This window comes from Astatotilapia calliptera, chromosome 17 (assembly GCF_964374335.1).
Source record: "Astatotilapia calliptera chromosome 17, fAstCal68.1, whole genome shotgun sequence".
NCBI lineage: Eukaryota > Metazoa > Chordata > Actinopteri > Cichliformes > Cichlidae > Astatotilapia > Astatotilapia calliptera.
The window spans coordinates 39,938,847-39,957,845 of NC_137438.1; the positions used below are offsets into that span (position 1 = coordinate 39,938,847).

Genomic DNA, 18,999 nt, shown 5'->3' on the forward strand with positions numbered 1-18,999 from the left:
TTTCATATTTTCGTGACGACAAACGAATAATAAAAATGTGCGATCCATTAAAACAAGACGACACGTGACTCCCACCGCACTTTTTAGTCTAATTTTATTGATGCATTTCATTACAAACACAAATAAGACAAAAAAGACATATGTGTCTGGCACACTGCACGCCCGGATCCTTTTCTGAGGAGCTGAGCTGACAAACTTCATAAAAATTCAAAGCAATAATAAGTCTGTTCAGCCAGGAAGTAGACTTCCACACTTGCCTTGTGTGGCCTTGTGTTGCAACATCTAATGAAAAAAAGAAAGGCTGATGAAAAATTCACCAATAATTAATAATGTCAAGATTTTAGTAAATATTAATAGTGTTTATGTTTTGAGGATGGTTTGGTTGTGTCTCTCTTAATGAGGCCGTATTTTCTCAATTTAAGAGGTAAGTACAAGGAGCGCGAGGTTTCTTACTTTCTTATTATTCTCCACCTGAAATGCAAACTGACAATCGCGCATTAAACGGTATCACCGGTACGAGAATGAAAAGCGTTTAAGGAGCGCTCAGCTCCTCCTGAAGTGCACGTTCATCTTTAACACGAGAAAGGGAGGTCATCCAGAAAAACAACAAGATAACCCAAACGTGCTCGTGCTCCCCACGGAGCGGCGCGCCGTGCACGGATGGACTCGTTTCAATTGACTACGAGTGAATAGAATATTGTGTGAACGAGCACCGGGGCTGGAGCAAAGGGTGACAGTTAATTACACCTCTGCACCGCTGGCATAAATGATCACGTGCCACACTGCTAACAGTCATTTTGCTTTGCTCCTTCAGCCTGGGTTGACATCACAGTGTATCTCATCAATAATGCAACAACACTGAGATCTATTTCACAGCGTAGCACAACACGGAGCGCACACACAGCGTGCTAGGAGCACGATACCCAGACAGGCGCTGCAGCGCGCTTGGTTAAATCGGCGAAACCGCGGCTACAGCGCCAAGCAGGTCGCCTGGCTGTCCCCCGCCCACCCCCGCACCTCCCCGAGTGCCTGGCTCCTCTCTGCTGTAGGGCACGGTGGTTAGATTACCACACATCCAGAGTTCATCTGGAGTTATCATTTCTGGGTCACCTCAAGTGACACTCAGTCTCACAGAGGGAGCTCTCAGTCACTCCCAAAGCATGGCCAGAAAAGGAGCCTAGGAGAGGTGGTGGAGGCGAGGAGGCGAGGAGTAGGAGAGAAGCAAGGAAGAGGAGGAGGCGGTGGGAAGGCTCTCCCAGGATCCAGTGAGGTGCAGGGAACCACGGGCTAAACGCTGACAGAATGAAGGAAAGGGGTGGGAAGGGAAGGGAGAGGGTGAGGCGAGGAGGAGGAACAGAGGGAGGAGTGAAGCACTGTAAAGCTGTATCCCAGTCTCATGAGCCTGGGTGGCTGGATGGTGAGACATCCTGGAAATATTTACAAACTCACAGTGGACGTGACTTTGTAATTATTGAAGCAGAGGCCATGTCAGAAATGCACAAAACAGGGGAAACGCCCCCCCCCCCCCGGCGGCGTCTCATAAAGAGGCGAAATGCTGAACGGCGATTTTAAGAAAATAACGACACAGAGGATAATACGAGAATCTCCACGTCTCCTCCTGCTGGTCATTTCTCCCCCGCCTCATCCTGCTTCTACCACTTTCCCTTTTCTGCCTCTTCCAAGCAACGCTCCCCCCCCCCCCCCCCTCCCTCTCGCCATCCACCCCTCCTTCGATCTCCTCCCTGCTCTGCTCTGCTGGAGCTCAAATCACAACCCCAGTCCCTGGCAGATGGAGGATAGGAAAGAGAAGCTCTTAACTAGCCAGCCTGAGCCGCTGCTCTCTGCACACCAACTGCTGCCTGCCTCCCCTCCCTGCCTCCAGAACAGCTACCACTACATGCACCCCACCCACCCCCAGCACCTCTGGGGACACGGTATCCTTCTGGGGAATGGTGCGTGTATTAGTCCGTATCTGGACACACTAGAAAGGACATGGAAACATAATAGATGGATGTTATTTATCACTACATAACCTTATGGGGCAGAGCAGCGTTTGCGAGGAGAGGGTTAGTAAATATCGTTTTGCTGTCAAACAAGCGCCGTCTTTCTACTTCAGTGAGCGAGGACACAGAGTCAGAAGACGGCGTAATGTGAAGCGAGCTGGAGGTTAGACGGCATGACAGCTGAAGAAAGCGGCGACACGTCGGGTCCAAAGCGCAGATGAGAAATCACGAACGACTGCGGCGATGCAAAACCAGGAGGGAAATAAACAGGCCAAAGTGCTCCTTGGGCGCTTAAGTGCCTTTGACTGCCCCCGACTCTGCTTTTATCTGGGCTCATCTGGCGACCGCGGCTCGGCCTGGCATGAGCCTGACCACCAGTTGCGGTCTGAGGGAGAAACTGCTCCTCTGTGCTATTTGCAGCCCTGTCTGTCCAAAGGAATCTGGTGCGCTGACTGTCACTCAGTGGCCATGTGTGTTTTTTATCACTAATTCTACCACAGGGATGTGGTTGTCCATATGACCACTGTGGAGGCTGCTGCCCCGAGGCGAGCTGACATTGTCTGTGTAGAACGACCAGACGTTGATGTAGGGGCTGCTCAAATGCTGCTTCAATATCAAGACACACACACACACACACGCAGGCAGGCATACTGAGCGGTGCCTGGCCAATTGCTGAGACTGATGTTCCTTTCAGCCATCATATGGCTGACACTTAAGTTTTTTTCCCTGCCAACCTTGTGTCAGTTCCTGGCTGCTCCGGCCAGCAGTGATGGAGACGCTGTAACCGACTGTGGTCGGGGCCACTGGCCGCGGGGCTGCTGTGCCCCTTTGAGATGGGGTGCGATGGGGGTGGGGGCTGCTGCTTGGCCTGTCAACTGGTTGTGACTGGAGCACGTCTGGTCACAGATCCAAACTGGACAGCTCGCTCTTTCTCTGCAGCTAGTGCCATCATCCTGCAGAAAGGCACACGGCGTATAGCTGCCACTCTGCTCCAGTACAGCATATGCTCCAGCTGAGGGTCCGACATGTTCAGTCCAAAACGCCTGAGAGAGTCGCCTCACGTGTCTAACCGGCTGCTGGGAGCACATGTGCACTGTGGGTAAAAGAGAAAATGATCGTGGTGCAGCTCAACCCAGAGACAACCCAAATAAAAGGCGGGACTTTAATCAACGTTAGATAAATTAATTTGTTTCAGTGATTAAACACAGAAACTAGCTGAACGCTCTCTCTCATTGTCCCAGTGCACTTCACAGGCTACTCAATCAACGCTAATGAATTAAGGATGAATTAGTAACCGGAGTGCATTTCTCTGCTAATCTGTGGAAGGTGTGCTGTTTGCGTCTCAGTCACAAACTGCTAGGCTGGAAGATGATGGAGGGGAAAAAATTCAAATTGTGCCATCACTGGATTGGGAAGACGTGGAGGGATGAGGCAGACATGAAAGTTGGCCTATTTCATGGTCAGGCTGCGGGACCGCCGAGGCCCTGAATGGCAATGCATCTACTTTAATGTGACAGACGAGTCCCTAGGCAAAACCGGCAGAGCCGCGGCAGGCAAGCGGGCCCAGGTACTTGATGAGTGTGACACCTTCGCCGTCCCGCTGTAGAAATGTTGCTGCCGCACGCTCCGCTGCCTCGGTTTAGAATAACACCAAATAAACTCGCCTCTCATCCCGCCTGACGACGCGTCCCCAGAACCTGTCCTCCCCAGCACTGTCGGGATCACCGATCTCCTTGCAGCCGCTCACAGGGCTTTGCTCCGATCGCTAAGCACTTGCCTTTGGGACCCACCTGCCGAGGAAAAGACACATCCTCTCATGGCGATGCCGTTTGCCCAATCGGGCGGAGAAGGACGAGCGTGCGCGTTGGGTTTCCGGTGTTGTGCCAAAAAGTGATTGTCTGCCAAAAACTGATTTCCGGTATTTGCCAAAAAGCGATTGCTCATATTTAAAGTGCTATAAGTAACTTGTTGGGCTATAATATGTTAAACATATGTCAAATGCATCCCTTATGGATGACATAAAGTCATCTTGAGCCACAAACAACACTCGTGTAGCAAGATACAAGCCGCAATCAGTTTTTGGCAGCGACTTTTATATAACCTTTATTTATGCAGTAAAAAAAATCTCATTAACATTAAAAATGTATTTTGTAAGAGTAAGTTGGCCAAGAGCACAGCAGAAATGGCAGCAAATATTACAATAGTTCTGTAAAAATATGTTAAGTGGGGATAAAGGACCAGATATGGTTATAATGTAAGTACAAGTTGTAAAGATACTTAAAAAACAGATAATTTTTTAATTCTTTATGTAACCCCTTTGTATCCCCTGTTCACCGAAGTCTATTTACGAACATACGTAAAGATATTACACATAAAAAATACACAGAAACACTGGAAATCAGTTTTTGGCAGACAATCACTTTTTGGCACAACACCGGCGAGCGCCCGGAGGCGTCACGCCGCCTACCCACATGCACTCGCAAATCAAGCGCCGCATCTTTCCACGGCATAGGTAGTTCTATACGAGCGCTTGACCTTACCTAGCGCTATCACTCAGGGCTACGAAGCGCGCGGTCAAGTGCAACCTTTATTCTATATCGGCCTATTAGGAGCCACGCAGTGTTGCGATGGAGCGAGCCTGCCTGCGCATGTGTGCGTCTAAGCGAGCTGGTGAGCGCCGAGCTGATCTATTGCAGTCCTGGGATGAGAGGGCCCAGGAGTTCATTAGGCTGCGGCTCAGGAGAGCAGCCGCGGGGAGTTGCACTGTAGCCGAGTGTTGCCAGGAGGCTGAGCTGCAAGTCCGGTGGGGAGGGCTGCTGTTGATGTCCGTGGCATGTTTGCTAACAGCCTGATTCCATCAAGTGGTGTAAAAGCAGCGCAGCCAAGTGTGAGGGCTGACCCCTGGCACCCTCCTATTTTTAACAACACAGTATCTCAGTCAAAGGTAGACAGTTCAGTCAAGCACTTGTGGTGTGTAAATGATGCTAATATTCATGCAGTCGTACGTTTGGGAGAGAAAAAAAATAACAAGCGATGCGAAGCAAAAGAGCACAAGACTCCATCTGACTATCTTACAGTTACTTTCGCTTATATGCCCTTTATCTGGAGGGCAAAGATCTAAAATGCACTCTCAGTTTTTCATCTCCATACTCCCACAACCCTTGTAAATGCATCAGAAGAGCAGAATACTACAAAATATTAAATACTCTTGAAGAGAAAAGAAAAAATGAGGCTCAAAGGCATTTCACTGGACACTGAGAGGAAAAAACAAGTATCTGCAAAACAGAACAAAACAAAAATGTGATAAAAGGCTGGTTTGCATGAGGGTCTAGTGAACAAATCCGTTCTCCTCCTTTCCCATTTTGCCAGAATGAAAATAATCCTAAGAATAGTTGTGATTCATAAGAGATAGGTATTGCACAGACACTACCCATATTTCATCATTTATTACACGGCTAAAAGAAAAAAATGACTCAAGTAGTCCAAATAACGACAGGCAGAAGACAAGCAATGTGCGGTGGCTTCCATTCCAAACAGGCTCCTAGCGCGTTACCTTGGCACGAGGCTGTTAGGTCTACACGTAAAACAGGGAATTGAACCGCTTCTTCGTGGCGGGGTCCTTCACGTTGACTTGGCCATATGGACACTGGGGGAGACGAGAGATAAATTAGCGCCGGTTAACAGCTGCATGTGGAGCAGAGCTTTAGTCACACTGAGAACGACACATGAGAAGCAGATCGAGCAAAGGAAAAAAGGACGAGTCGGATAAGGACAGGGGGGAAGACGGAATGGGATGGGACGGTGCGAAAGCAAAACCCAGAGCAGGGATGGAGAGTGGACAACGAGACTCGGTGGGACAGAGCAAAGCAGATATGAGCAGAGCGGGGCTGACACCGTCAGAAAACCCACAACACGTCTGTGTAGTTGGTTTGTTACACACGGATGAACCGCTCAGCTTTGCATTTCACCATCACCGATCCTTAGTCTGGAAACTTGAAACCAGCAGAGGTCAGGAATGATGCTGAGAAAATAGATCCCCAAACTCTGAGCAGATGAGCCTTTCTGCTAATGTCACGCTCACGTCTCAAGTCTGTGTCACAGAGTCAAACCTAGAATTTGATCTTAACCATATTTACTGCTGTGATCTCAGCTGAACCGTCAGGAAGGATTATTATTATGATGCCTTCGTGTCCTCAGACTGGACTAATTCAGCGTGCGTTGGTCTCACTTGCTGTCCAAAATGCGACCGTGAGGCTCCTCGGTCCTCGAGCTCGGCGATCAGAGCTCTGATTGTTGTAGCGAAGCCGTGCATCCATATAAAACGTGCAGGTCTTTGACGGCGTCGGAGGTTCTTCGCTCTAACCTGAAGACCGAAGGAGACTGTAGACGGCACTAACTGTTTAAAACATCGATCCTTCTTTGTATAGGCTGTTGTGTTTGTTGTGGATTGTTGGTGTGCAGCACTTTGTGATCCTTATCTTGAAAGGTGCTGTTATAAAGACAGTTTACATGTTTGTGCCCTTTCATATTTTGATGCAACGTACTGGACCATCTATTTGGTTTTATTTCTATTTGGTTCCATCCACGTACAGAAAGCAGCCTGGAAACTAACACACAGCGTCATTAGCCCTGTTAGCTCATCCTCTACGACACCATGGAAGCTCCAACCCACCAAACCTGCTTTCGTTTCATGTTTTGTGCTGAAAATAAATGACGAACGTTGGTCAAAACTGCTCTGGCAGAACCACGGTTTACAAACGAGGTCGGTTACCGTTGGAAACAGACAGGATCAAACGTGCAGGGTGGGAAAAACACGGCAGAGGACAAAAACAGGGAGAAAAACCAGTAAAAACAAAGAGCTCACGTGTCTGCACGCGCTGCCGCAGCACTTCCCTCTCTGAAGGTGGGCATACTCTGTGAACACCTTATACCCGCTGGAAGGGTCAACGTACATCTGCTTCTTTGCCTGAGCATAATGAAGATATTACCATTCAATTAGAGCGACACACAAACACGTGGCGGGATGTGAACCGTGCACACAGAAATACATACGATACATATACTCACCCAAACACAAGGACGCCTGCAAGAAAAATAGTGCCTAAGAACGTATGCAGAGACAGATTGCTGTGGTTCAACGAGAAGGAGGACTGGGTGACCTCTGAGCATAGAAACAGATGTAAGACACCCTCATTCTTAAGATATTACTAATTAATTAGCGTGCAATTCAGTAGTGAGAATACGCTATGACTAATCCGCTGGTAGCCCTGAAACCTGCACGTCGTTCTGACAATTTTCAGGATGGTGAAAAATCAACTTTACAGACAGTCGTTGTTTTATTTGGTGCAGTTATTCGTCTTGCACAAAAACACCTTCTGTAAGTGGAAAAAGCCTGAACTCCTCTCCATCCCTTAGGAAGTTCCAAAATGTCATCTCTCAGTCTGTTTCAAACTGAGAGCCACTAGTTGGTGAGCTTTGACAGGCCACAAAGGGAAAAAGGCCCCAGGCCCTTTGGTGACACGGCTTGTCATTTCACATGCCATTGCAAGGCCACATAGTGAAGCTGGCATAGCTGGGCCCCCTCTGTATTGTACTTTTCCCACCCAGGCCCTACCGCTCTCCTCAGGTCGCGGCCAACTTGCCTCAACTTCATCCACACTCCGAAGCACAATATTTACAACAGATAAGCCTAAAGGCACGCGGATGACACCTATTCACCGCTGTCATCAGCACAGCTCGCTGGTTCTGCTCCATGGAAGAGCAAGTGAGATTTGGTGAATATGATGGATCTAGCACAAACAATCAGCATCATTTCTTTGGGGCAGCGGGCAGGTATTCTCCTCTGTGTGAAAGTTCACAACAATAACAGGTGGACACAGACACCGCCTACGTTCAGGCGCCGTTTCGTACCTCTTTCCAATACCTACACTTTCACTGCAAAATAATTAAGATGTTTATCTCGGGTTAGAATGGAAAGACTGAGTCAAAAATCATCAGTGGTTTCATCTTCCTAAATGTCACTTGGTTAAGGGCTCGGGGGACGTGGAGGAGGGTTGGGGGCACCGCCCTGGGAACAGGAAGGAGATGCATCGTAGCTGCCAGGTTATCGTGCTGCTAACACACGGTGGCCAGTTTGAAAACATTATGCTGGTATTGTTCCAGATTATTGACGTCAGATTTTAACTTGTTACTGTGTTTAAGAGAAAAGACTAATAAAAAAAACTATTCCAACAAAAATGTTGGAGCCTGAAAAGTAAGAGGAGCTAAAAAGAAACAACATTTATCAGTAATCAGGTCAACTGGCAGCAGCTCAGTGACATGAGTGGGTATAAAGAGAGCGTCTTAGAGAGGCAGAGTTTCTCAGAATCAAACACAGGCAGAGCTTCATCAATCTGCAGAAACCTATGATTACAGATTGTGAAACATTTTCAGAATAACGCAGAAAACTGTGAATATCTCATCATCTGCATCATCATCTGTCCCAGAATTATCATCATTTCTCTGTAAAGCGCGTGTAATTAATCACCCGTGGATCTGCGGTCCGATTGTGCTACATGACACGATTGGCTGTCTCAGTGATGCATCTTACCGCACACGCTAGTCTATGGATTCTGTGGATGGCCATCTCGCCCTCTGTGAACTTTCCCGCGGAGGAGGGGTCGTTTTCGCCCCCCGCGTCGCTGACGTCTGCTGCTGTCGTGCCTTCGTCGATCTGTGACGCGCCGCTGTTCGCCGGTGGCTCGGAGCTTTCTCCCGACAGCTTTGGCATCGACATCGCTACGAGTCGTTTATTCAAGTGGAAGCAGAGAAGAACGAGTCTGCAGACAAACGCTTTACTCGGGAAGTTTTTGCGAAACATGCTTCTGCGATAAACCATCTGCAGGTTACAAGCAGGAAGCGGCTTTTATTAAGAGAACAACTGTGACACTGTGTGAGGAAAGAAACGCGAATGCGCCTTTCCCTGCTCATGTTATCTACACTGTTCAAATCCAGCCTCTCCCCACGTTGCTGCACAGAAAGTGTTTTACTTCCTCATCGGCCCCTGGTCACGTGCCACCAATGTGACCGTCACGTAACTCCGACCCACCGGCTCGTGCAGCGCCTCTGCTGTTAGAAAGCTGCCACTACACGGAGGTACAAGTCCACTGTTAGAAAGATCACCAAAACCCACAAATCCTGAATGAAAAAGTGGTGACCTGCTGGAGCGTTATTATTCAGTGTCACACCGATAAACTGAGGCCTTGTTTTCTGTAGCCTCTGCTATAGCATGGGGGTAAACATGCAACATCTATTTCATGGGACTACAATTAGCTTTCTATTAAAGAACTCATCCACCCACTTCTGTCAGGGTCATGGAGCCAAACCCCCTCTTAGGTCAAGACGGAGAGCACACCCTGGACAGGTCTGTGGTGGAACTGAACCCAGGACCTTCTTGCTGTGAGTGCTAACCATGAAAGCCACCAGCAGATATTTCTGTAGCCATTAACAAAAATGTTTGTCCACACATATACTTCTGTGTGTATATGGGTGGTGAAGCATGCTGTCTTTCTTTGCGTGATTGCGCTGCAGAACAAACGCAGACAGCTTTCCATAATAATAAAGTAACATGGTGCCTTGGACGGATAACTGCAAGGTTGGTGAGTGGACATTAATGAGTCCTTTCAAGGTTATCCGCTGCTGCAAGCCACCACTGATGATGCCCCTGTTCCACAATTATGGGTAATGAAACCTGACAAGTGTCTTTTGACTGACATTGTGGGGTCAATTTACCCTCAGACAAATTACACATCACTGATAAAAATATTTGCACGCACAGCATGGAAGGGAAGACATATTTAAACAAAAGCCAAACAAATGATGTATTTTCCAAGGCCCGTTGTTTTCCATCGAAACCTTTTCTATATTTGGCAGTTTTGGCGCATCATCTCATGCTGTAAAAGCGACCTGATTAATGTAACAGATGCTTTATAAATTCACTTGGCAACAGACTCCAGAATGATTTTATGTTAACTCTGCTGCAGGCTGCATTTACTCCCTGCTGCACCGTCCCAACATGAACCCTGCTTGTGTCTTTTCGTCTATGTGACATTTCAATTCAAGCTCGCTCCTCAGGTAGACAAAACATGTTTGAAGACGTTCTGTAACAGATTACTGGGATCGCTGAAGGACAGAGAAACAGTGCGTTGTCCTTTTTTCAGCAGCAGGAACTCTTAAATGAATATTATCTGGGCTTTTATTGTTTTATTGTTCACAAATTTCTGCATTTTTTTAGAAATCACAACGTCATGGCAACAGCCCCACCACGATCATTTCATACGTATGCCTGAAACAGCACGGCCCAGGCTGCTGCCATTTAATTACCTTCCAGTCAGCCTGAAGATATCTGCCTCTGATCCCGTCACACTCTCGTGGGGAGAGAAGAAGGTATATCTAAGCCACTGGTTCCAGGTTACCACCAGACAAATATGGCTGAAACGTGTCTCAAGAGTTTAGATAGTAGCATCGAGTTCTGAATTTACTGTGTCATCAAGTGCCAAGAGCTGCTCCTTTGACAAGTAAGTGATCGAGTGTGAGGGCTCGCTTTGTTTGAGATATTACAAGCGAATTAGCTTCAGCTCACGAGGTTTACAGCAGTGAACAAACCCTGTCCCATTAGAATGAAAATAGTGCTCGTTGTGCATGCATTTCCCTTTAAGAGGACAATGACTCATCTCTCTCACAAGCATTGTTTTTAATATAGAGTTCTGGAGAAGATTATGGTGGTCATATAAAAGGATAGGGACTCTACACGGTTTGCTTATATTACTGTGGCACTTTGAGGACATTTTCAGTAGCTTGATACTAGTTTAACAGTAACATCATTGTGCACTGAGACATTGATATTATTCTATTGCACATACTTGTGACACTCTGTAATTATGCAGTTGAAAGTCCAGTCATCGCAGCCTCTTCTGCACAATAACACCAAACCCCACGCTGTACCTGCTGCATACCAACAAACACTTCAGTGGAGTTGTGGGAGGTGCAAACACCGCTCTTTGATGTTCATCACACAGATCAATCGTACAAACAACGGTTTTTACTTCACCGCTACCACGGAGCGTCAGGTGAAGCCTTTTTCCAGCACCTCCTCCAACACGGAAGAAGTCCTCGTGTGTTCTCTGCCGCTAGAATCCAGTGCGTATGATGCATTGTTTTAAAAACACACAAAAGGTATTATAGCTTCTTTCTTTTTTACATTCATGGCCTGTACATGTGAGGCAGACGTAATATCTGAAGTAGATTTTTTCATTGTAATCTTACGTATTAGACCCAAGGAAACAGGGCGACAGATAAAGGCGCTCATCAGGAAGAAGAAAAACCACCAACAGCAACAAACACAAGAGAAACTCACCTTATGAGCAGCCTGATCGACAGTACCGAAGGGCCAGAAAGACCACAGAAGACAATACGGGACTTGAGAACAGAATTATTTCTATAGTTAAGAAAATGTTTTACATCTAACCAAGTCAGGAAGACTCTGGAGGTAACACTGTCAAGGCCTACAATCGAGATGCCTTCAGAAACAGAAATACAGCAAGTAAAAAAATAAGGTTCAAACCAATAGTTAGACCCAAGAACGGCACATATCTGCTCCGTTACTTTTCTTTATTCTTCGTTTTTCCAGTTACTGTGGACAGATGAAACACAGGTTAACCTGAACCACAACAACAGGAGAAATATGGAGAAGGAGGGAAACAGTTTGTGCTCTGATGTGTTTATTACTGATAAAAGTAACAGGATGAATTGTGACATGCAAGGCTTTGTACTCTCTGCTGAGATTCAGACAAATGCTGCAAACTGACTGGACCCCACGTCTCAGTGCAGATGGATCCAAAACACACTGCAAAAGCAACCCGAGACATTCTCAGGCAAAGATAACCTTCAGTGTCCAAGTCAAGTCACCTGATCTCAGCCCAATAAAGGATTCTATTCAAAACTGAATACAAGGAGCTTGGAAAGAAAAGCATCTTGAAAACTCAACTTCAAGAAACCCAAAGAAGTCCAGATGCTTTCCAATGACCTGGATGATGGAGAGCCTTCACAGACACACAAAACTGAATGCAGAGAGACACACAAACAAGCAGCAACACAAACTGGCTGCAGTAAAGGCCTGGCAGAGCATCTCAAGGGAGGAAGTGATGTCTGTGTCTATGGGACTTCAGCAGTCGTTGACTGCAAAGGATTTTTGTCCAAGTATTAAATCGCCGTCTTCACTGGTTCCCTCTGTTATAGTCTTCGGTCTGTCTCTCAGTGTCAAGTCTTTGCAAATTGTTTCTGGTTTCAATTCAATTCAATTTAATTTTATTTATATAGCGCCAAATCACAACATAAGTCGCCTCAAGGCGCTTCATAGATACAGAGAAAAAAACCCAACAATCATATGACCCCCTATGAGCAGCACTTTGGCAACAGTGGGAAGGAAAAACTCCCTTTTAACAGGAAGAAACCTCCGGCAGAACCAGGCTCAGGGAGGGGCGGGGCCATCTGCTGTGATTGGTTGGGGTGAGAGAAGGAAGACATGGCCCCTGTTTTACTTTGAAGGGCCATGTCCTATGTCAGTGTATTCAGTTTCACTTCCCCCTGTCTTGTTAGCTCTAATTTGTCCCAGCTGTGTCTCCCTCCTGTTTCCTATTCCCTGATTACGCCACTGTGTTTATAAGCCCTTTGTTTGCCTTTGCTTTCTGTGGCATTGTTAATGTGTCCTACCCGCCACATGCTGTGTGTTTGTTGCATGTTAGTCTCACAGTTTTGCTCCTTAGTTCCCATCTTCAGAGTTTTAGTTTTGTGAGTTTGATTTTCAGGAGTTTTTTCTAGCAATAAAACTGCGTTTTGAGTTTAACCTCCGGGTTTTGAGTCCTAAGATACAGCATTTCCGGTGTTATGAACACAGCATGCAGTCCTGGTCCACCTTTCCGGCCTGCCTACCACACAGCCCATCATCACAGGCTGTAATTAAGGAGAATGCAAACCTTGTGTGAAAACATATTGAAACATATTAAACCTGAAAGCCTAAAAGTTGGTCACATATTAATTATTTTAGTTAAACTCCACTGTGATGCTGCACAGACCCAGATAAGAAAAAACTGTGGATGTGGATTTAACTGTATGAGCCAAGGATGCATTTACTCATACGCTGAGTAAGAGTCACCTGTTAATAATCGGGGCTCCAGTGTTAACTGTAAACATTAAAGTTACATGTGCGTAGGTTTACCAACAGAGAGGCCCTGGCAAGAAATAGTGAAATAAACCCCGAAGTAAGAGATGGCTAATCTAAACATTTTGATGACCATAAAGCATAAATCCATACGTCTGCTCCACAGCGTACTCAAAAGATGCAGTTTGTGTTTTTTCATTTCCAGAGGTGGACACATGGACCTGCGTGCAGGAAGGTATGATGAGAATTAGCAGACTGTCATAGGGGTTTGATAAAAATGGTAAAGAGAGCTGAAGGTATGTTTGCTGATGTAGTTGTTGTAGGAAGTTACAAGGCTGCAGTGCAGATGGTGCTGATAACATTAGTTTTTACATTTTTAACTATTAATTATTCCTGACAGGGCTGCAGGATTAGACTGAACAGTAAGTGAGCTGTAGGGTTCAGAGTCTGTTCCGATCTTTAGGAGCCATTAGCACAGATTAAGATGTTATCATTGTCACGTTGCTTCTGTCGAGCCCAAACCCACATGCCGCCGTCTGTGCGTCGTGTATGCATCCTGTCACACAGCAGACAACAATTGGCAGCTTCATTATAAGCTTAGAGAACCATGTGATTCTTGTGCTGGACTAAGATACAGCATTTCCGGTGTTATGAACACAGCATGCAGCACACAGTTTATCAGTGCACGGTGTAATAATAATACAGTAACAATGCATCCAGTCACTGTATGCATGATGTGAAACAGGTTTATCATATGTAACAAACCCACAGAGATTTGTCTTCTCAGCTCTCCTGACTGTTTCTGCATTTTTCAGCCGATTGTTTTGGCTTTTGTGGTTTTGGGTGAGTCGTTTTGGTTTAAGTCACTCTTGTCTGCAAATATAATAAATATGCTGAATAGTCCCAGCTCAGCAACAAGCAGCGCACATTTCGAGAACCAAAACACCTGCAGCTACTACTTCAGTTAGTAGCTTTAGATATGCACAAATAACAATTCAGTCAGGGGTTCCACAGGGATCCGTTCTTGGTCCATTACTCTTTAACTGTTACACGTTCCTGCTCAGTTCTGTCGTAACGAATCATAATGTATTCCACCACGTTGCACTTGCTGCTTCCCTCTGATGATCTAACCCTTGTTCACAAACTAATAAGCACTGATGACATTCACTGTTGGAGATCTAGAAAGTTTTCTTGAACAGAAACAAGACAGATGTATTTCCTCTCTGAGGAAATATATCTCTGTCTCTTCTTATCTCAAATTGATTCAGAGAAACTGGCTCGTGCATTCACATCGAGCAGGTTTGACTATGTTAACGCTCCATTTGAGTCCTTTATTTAAATTTTTACTTTTTAATTATTTTATTTGCATTTTTCTAATCACTAGGGTTTGAGAGTAACGCAATTTCTATTCTGTGTATGTCCTGTACATGTGGCAGAATTGACAAATAAAGTTGACTTGACTTGACTTGACTTAAACAAAAGTGGAAATATTAACATATTATCCGAGTACTGAACGCACTCCACTGGCTCCCAGTTCAACACAGAATTTATGAATTAGAATTCCTAATTCACAAAGCTCTCGATAGTCTGGCCCCGCAGCACATCTCTGACCTGCTCACTGTTTATAACCCAATGAGTCATCTCAGGTCATCAGGTGCAGATTTGGACTGTTCTCAGAGTCAGACCTCCGTGCTGAGGGTACTTTCAGGTACTGTGGTCCTGTTCTTGAAGTAAGCTGCCCGCTGACCTGAGGTCAGTTTAAAAACAGACTTTTTTATTCTCTCAGCCTTACACTTATCAACCATGTGTGTGTTTAACTTGGACTATTTCACTGTTTTCATTATCTTAAGGTACTGAAGACTTTTTAAAAATCTTTACGCTCATTTAGTTAGAAATAAAACAAAGACTATTTGTAGCTTATATCCGTGTTTGTTGGACAAAATCAGTTGTTTTCCTACTTTTAGCCCCCTCAGCGGCTCCCAGGGCCGCACTGAAGCTACTGCTGCCATAGATATTGAACTAATAACACAGTCTCGTGGGGAAAGCCGTTTAAAAATAATAACAATAATGAAAAAAATACCAAAACCGTGAATCACACGGCTCAGGCCTGCTGTGCGCATCGCGCTTGTTACTCAGCGTAAGTGCAGGGAGCCGCCGGCGGGCAGACGAGCAGCAGCCGCTCACTGCAGCAGCCAAGGTGCTCGTCGGACGCGCTGACGTCACCAAATCTTTGACAGCACTTCCTGGATGGTGTTTGTTGTGGGAAATAGCCGCGGAGGCGCTGAATCGTGGATTTAGGCCACATAAGCGGCAGGAAAGACGGCACCGACTGCCACGATATCGCACCTCCAGGCATGCGGACGCGGCACCTTCCGAACAGTGTCCGATAAACGCGAAGCAGAGACGGGCTGAGGCTGAAAGAAGGACGAGGTGGAAATACTGTCGGACAGCCCTCAGAGCAAAGCCCCCCGACAGCACGGAGCTGTCGCGATGTTGTAACTAGACCATGGACAGCAGGATAAAGTAAGAGCTCCGAGTGTTTGTCCTCTCTGCTGTCGCTTCTATGCTAAAGGCTAACGCGTGCTTGAATAACGCTAAACGGGAGCTGCGTGCGTAAATGCGAAGGAATGTCTGGCGTAATTTGAGCCATCATCTCCAGCAGTGGCTTTAACAGCGAGGCCAGCTGGCTGCTCCGCATTTGGGTCAGTCTGTCGGCGTGTCTGCTAGCTGACCACCAATTAGCAGCTCCGCTAGCCGAGCAGACGGACACCGGTCGCTCGGTGCCGTGAACGAGCCGTGTCCCGTGACCTGAGCTCGATAACGTTAGAGATCAAAGAGCCCGTCTTTCTTTCAATCCAAAGCTCCGATGGCACAAGTGGGTACACCTGCATACCTGTGCACTGGAATGCGACCCAGCGGCTGTGCGCACTTTGTGCCCGAGCTTGTGGATGTAACACCTGCTTTTATTCCCCCTCAGCTCTCAGTAAACACTGTTTCATTCTTTTCAGGGAGAATCCAGAAAGAACATTTGATCTGGTTGTACAGGTGGCGTGTCCAACATCTGAAAATGAGGGTAGGTGATCTTCCATTTATAACTTTCAGCCTGTGTGCGCACAACTTATTTATAAAACTTTAATGTTGTGCGTGATTCATAGAGCTGTGATCAAATTATCAGCCTGTTAATTTCCTGTTTAACAACATAAATGAACTGCTTACTTATTTGTTCCCTTTCTGCTCAGTTAATGAAAGCCTGACGTGGCATTTCGTGGACAACTTCTGACCTTAAACCATTCAGTTTTAACACGTGTCTGTACCAAAATGCCCGTGAATCTCTGGCTCATTTCTGTAAGAAAGAAGCATTTTTGGTTTCCAGCAACTGAGAGGACGAGTATGCCTTTTGATTTCCTAACTTAATAAACGCATGCAGGATGCACATGTGTACTGCTCCAATGAAGCTCAGGTATACTGCATTTTATCTGAGTGCAGTTTCCCCCAGCTCTGTCACTAAGTACATAAATGGAAGTGAAAGTTTGCTTTTAGGGTCTTCCTCAATAGTCTTCTTTCACTTGCAGATTCCTTTTTTCTGACTCTGTAGCCTTTAAACTGTTCCAGTCCTGTCTGCTAATCGTTGGATCCCTGCGTCTCGTGCTGACCCTAAGGCCTCTTGCGAGAGTCAAATGTGCAGACTCTTGTGAAGTAACAGATACTGTGGGATGATGGAACAAGAAATTAGAGAAAGTGTGTGGGCTCGTGCAAAGAGACGACCTTAGCTGGAAAATGAGAATTCATGGTCATTTCACCGACATGTGACAAAGTCATCTTGTGCTTTCTGATATAGACGTTTTTTCTCAGTTTGTAACACCAGTAATTGTAACGCAGAAAGGACGGCGTGTGTGATGGGGTAGTTTGTAAATACACTGGAGCAACAGCAGGCACCACAGGACTTCACTCCTGCATGAGTCCAGACTCGAACAATGAGGGTGCTCATTATGGTTTTGGTTTTATGTGATTCAGAGTTTAGTCTGTCAAGATCCTAAGGACGAGAGGAGGTCATGACCCGGTTTGGCTGTAAAAGTGAAACTGGGAGTAGCTGTTAGCAGCTGTAATATCGTACTGTTAGCGTCGTACAGTCTTCATTTATTTGACAGATTTGCCTGAGCACGAGTTCACCAATGTAGACATTTTTCTGGCAACCGTGACCCCGCGAGGATTGTTTGGAGAAAGATGGTGCTTGGGTCAGCAGGCTGCATTAACTGTTCGGCCCTCTGCAGCGGTCAGACATTCCTGTAGTGGGACTATCCTGGGAAACGACTGCAGCCGCTGAAGAACAACATCGGTTTCTACCTTTTTCTGAATATGGGAAATCGAGTAACCCGTGCTTCACATCCATATCCAGTGTTGCTCATAAGTCGGCTATCACTTAAGCGTATTGTAGCTACATGTTAGGCCAGCTGTCTTGGTCTGCTGCTCGGTGCTGACTTGAAAGAGGTGCTATTGGATGGTTCATGTGTGCAGCCGCCGAGCTGACCAGAGCAGACCGAAAGTTGCCCTTGGATCAAATTCTCATATTGGATTTTAAAACCAAACTCATAAACCACTAGCACGCTCTGTAATAACCGACTTCCTCTCCACATGATCTGGGGTTGGACTCATATCCGGATCCCCTGCTCTCTGGAGTGGAGCCACGGAGCTGCGTGTGCACGCCGCGGCTTCGATGAGACGTAGATACTGTGCTGAGGTCTGGTACGACATGAGAACGGCCCCCGTTGGAGGAGTCGCCGTGACGTTAATGTGTCCTGTCTGCCAGGCGGGACTCGTGTTTGCGGTGGTTTTATGTTTCTTTTTAAAAGAAGCAGTTTCAGACGACCGTATGAGGAATGAGTCATTTCTCCTCTGATTCTCACCAATTTCCCTTTCTTTGACTTGGCTTTCGGTGAAGCGAGCGTGAAACAAAACACTTCGCAAAGGTTACAGCTGTCAGAGCGGTCTATTGTTTTACCGGCGCGTCACTATTCTATATGTATTCATGCGAGAAGCCCTGACATATGCGATTCTCCTTCCTCTGGAGCTGAATGAGTTAATGCTGTGACTCACAACAAACGGGCTCTGGCCGCGCTGTGAAACCAACATGCTCGCTCGCCACAAGCTAGAGCTGTTTTCCCTGCAACCGAGTATTAGGTACTTTGCCAAAGAGTGCCACTTCACATTCACACATAATCTTCCAACTGCCTCACATAGACACATAAACAAAAATGCAGTCATGATAGACTATAATTAAATTGTCATAGCAACATGATGTAGAACGTGCGAGCGTTTGCAGAAGTGGAGGAGGGTTTAAGTTTCCTTGTGCTGTTCTCACATCTCCTCCACAGTTTAGGGAATACAAGTTTAATTTTAGACGGATTTTTTGGCTGGATTTCACTTGTTGTGTGCACGCCCTCTTCCAGCAGTTTGGTTTCAACTCAAATGCTTTCAGGCGACTGAGGAGGAGTCTCCTTTGAGTGAGCAAAGAGCCTGTGTGAGTTTTGCTGATGCTGCATCACTGTTGTGCCACTTTTCACCACATCCTGGTCCTGCAGGTTGAAACCAGATCCATGTGCGGCAGCGTTACCCCTGCAGTGTTAAAAGCAGCATCCTTTTGTTGCTTTCGGTCATGTTTCAAAGTGCAGGTAAAATTAGCTCAGACCTTTTGATAGTTGGTCAGTGTGTCGACCCTCAAACTTCCTGTGTTAACTGTGTTTCACACCTCCTGCAGTCAGCACTGTGCAAAAAGCCAACACCCACACGCTTAAAGAAAAG

The 18,999-nt window shown here is 46.3% G+C and overlaps 2 protein-coding genes across 8 annotated transcripts in view; one reads left to right on the plus strand and one right to left on the minus strand.

The window, feature by feature from the left end:
* Positions 1 to 77: 77 nt before the first annotated feature.
* On the minus strand, positions 78 to 9,064 carry c17h1orf53 (chromosome 17 C1orf53 homolog). Of its 3 annotated transcripts, none has more exons than XM_080291672.1 (4): positions 8,593 to 9,063; positions 6,868 to 6,969; positions 5,557 to 5,649; positions 78 to 282 (listed from the first exon to the last, which is right to left on the minus strand). In XM_080291672.1, exons 1-3 carry the CDS (start codon positions 8,878 to 8,880, stop codon positions 5,578 to 5,580), a joined length of 462 nt encoding a protein of 153 aa, XP_080147798.1. In that variant the 5' UTR covers positions 8,881 to 9,063; the 3' UTR covers positions 78 to 282; positions 5,557 to 5,577. The 3 variants fall into 3 exon arrangements, with proteins under 3 accessions (XP_080147798.1, XP_080147799.1, XP_026002662.1); XM_080291673.1 differs by lacking the exon at positions 78 to 282 and adding an exon at positions 2,960 to 3,096 and having other exon boundaries at positions 8,593 to 9,057; XM_026146877.2 differs by lacking the exon at positions 78 to 282 and having other exon boundaries at positions 5,435 to 5,649; positions 8,593 to 9,064.
* A 6,307-nt stretch (positions 9,065 to 15,371) lies between these two features.
* Positions 15,372 to 18,999, plus strand: part of dennd1b (DENN/MADD domain containing 1B) — a 93,050-nt gene continuing 89,422 nt past the window's right edge. For 2 of the 5 annotated variants that reach the window (XM_026147432.2, XM_080292137.1), the window contains exons 1-2: positions 15,372 to 15,723; positions 16,209 to 16,273. In XM_026147432.2, coding sequence (XP_026003217.1) covers positions 15,707 to 15,723; positions 16,209 to 16,273 — 82 coding nt within the window. In that variant the 5' untranslated portion in view covers positions 15,372 to 15,706. Of the gene's footprint in view, positions 15,724 to 16,208; positions 16,274 to 18,999 lie in introns of those variants that run through there. The other 3 variants (XM_026147433.2, XM_080292138.1, XM_080292136.1) reach the window with 3 other exon arrangements.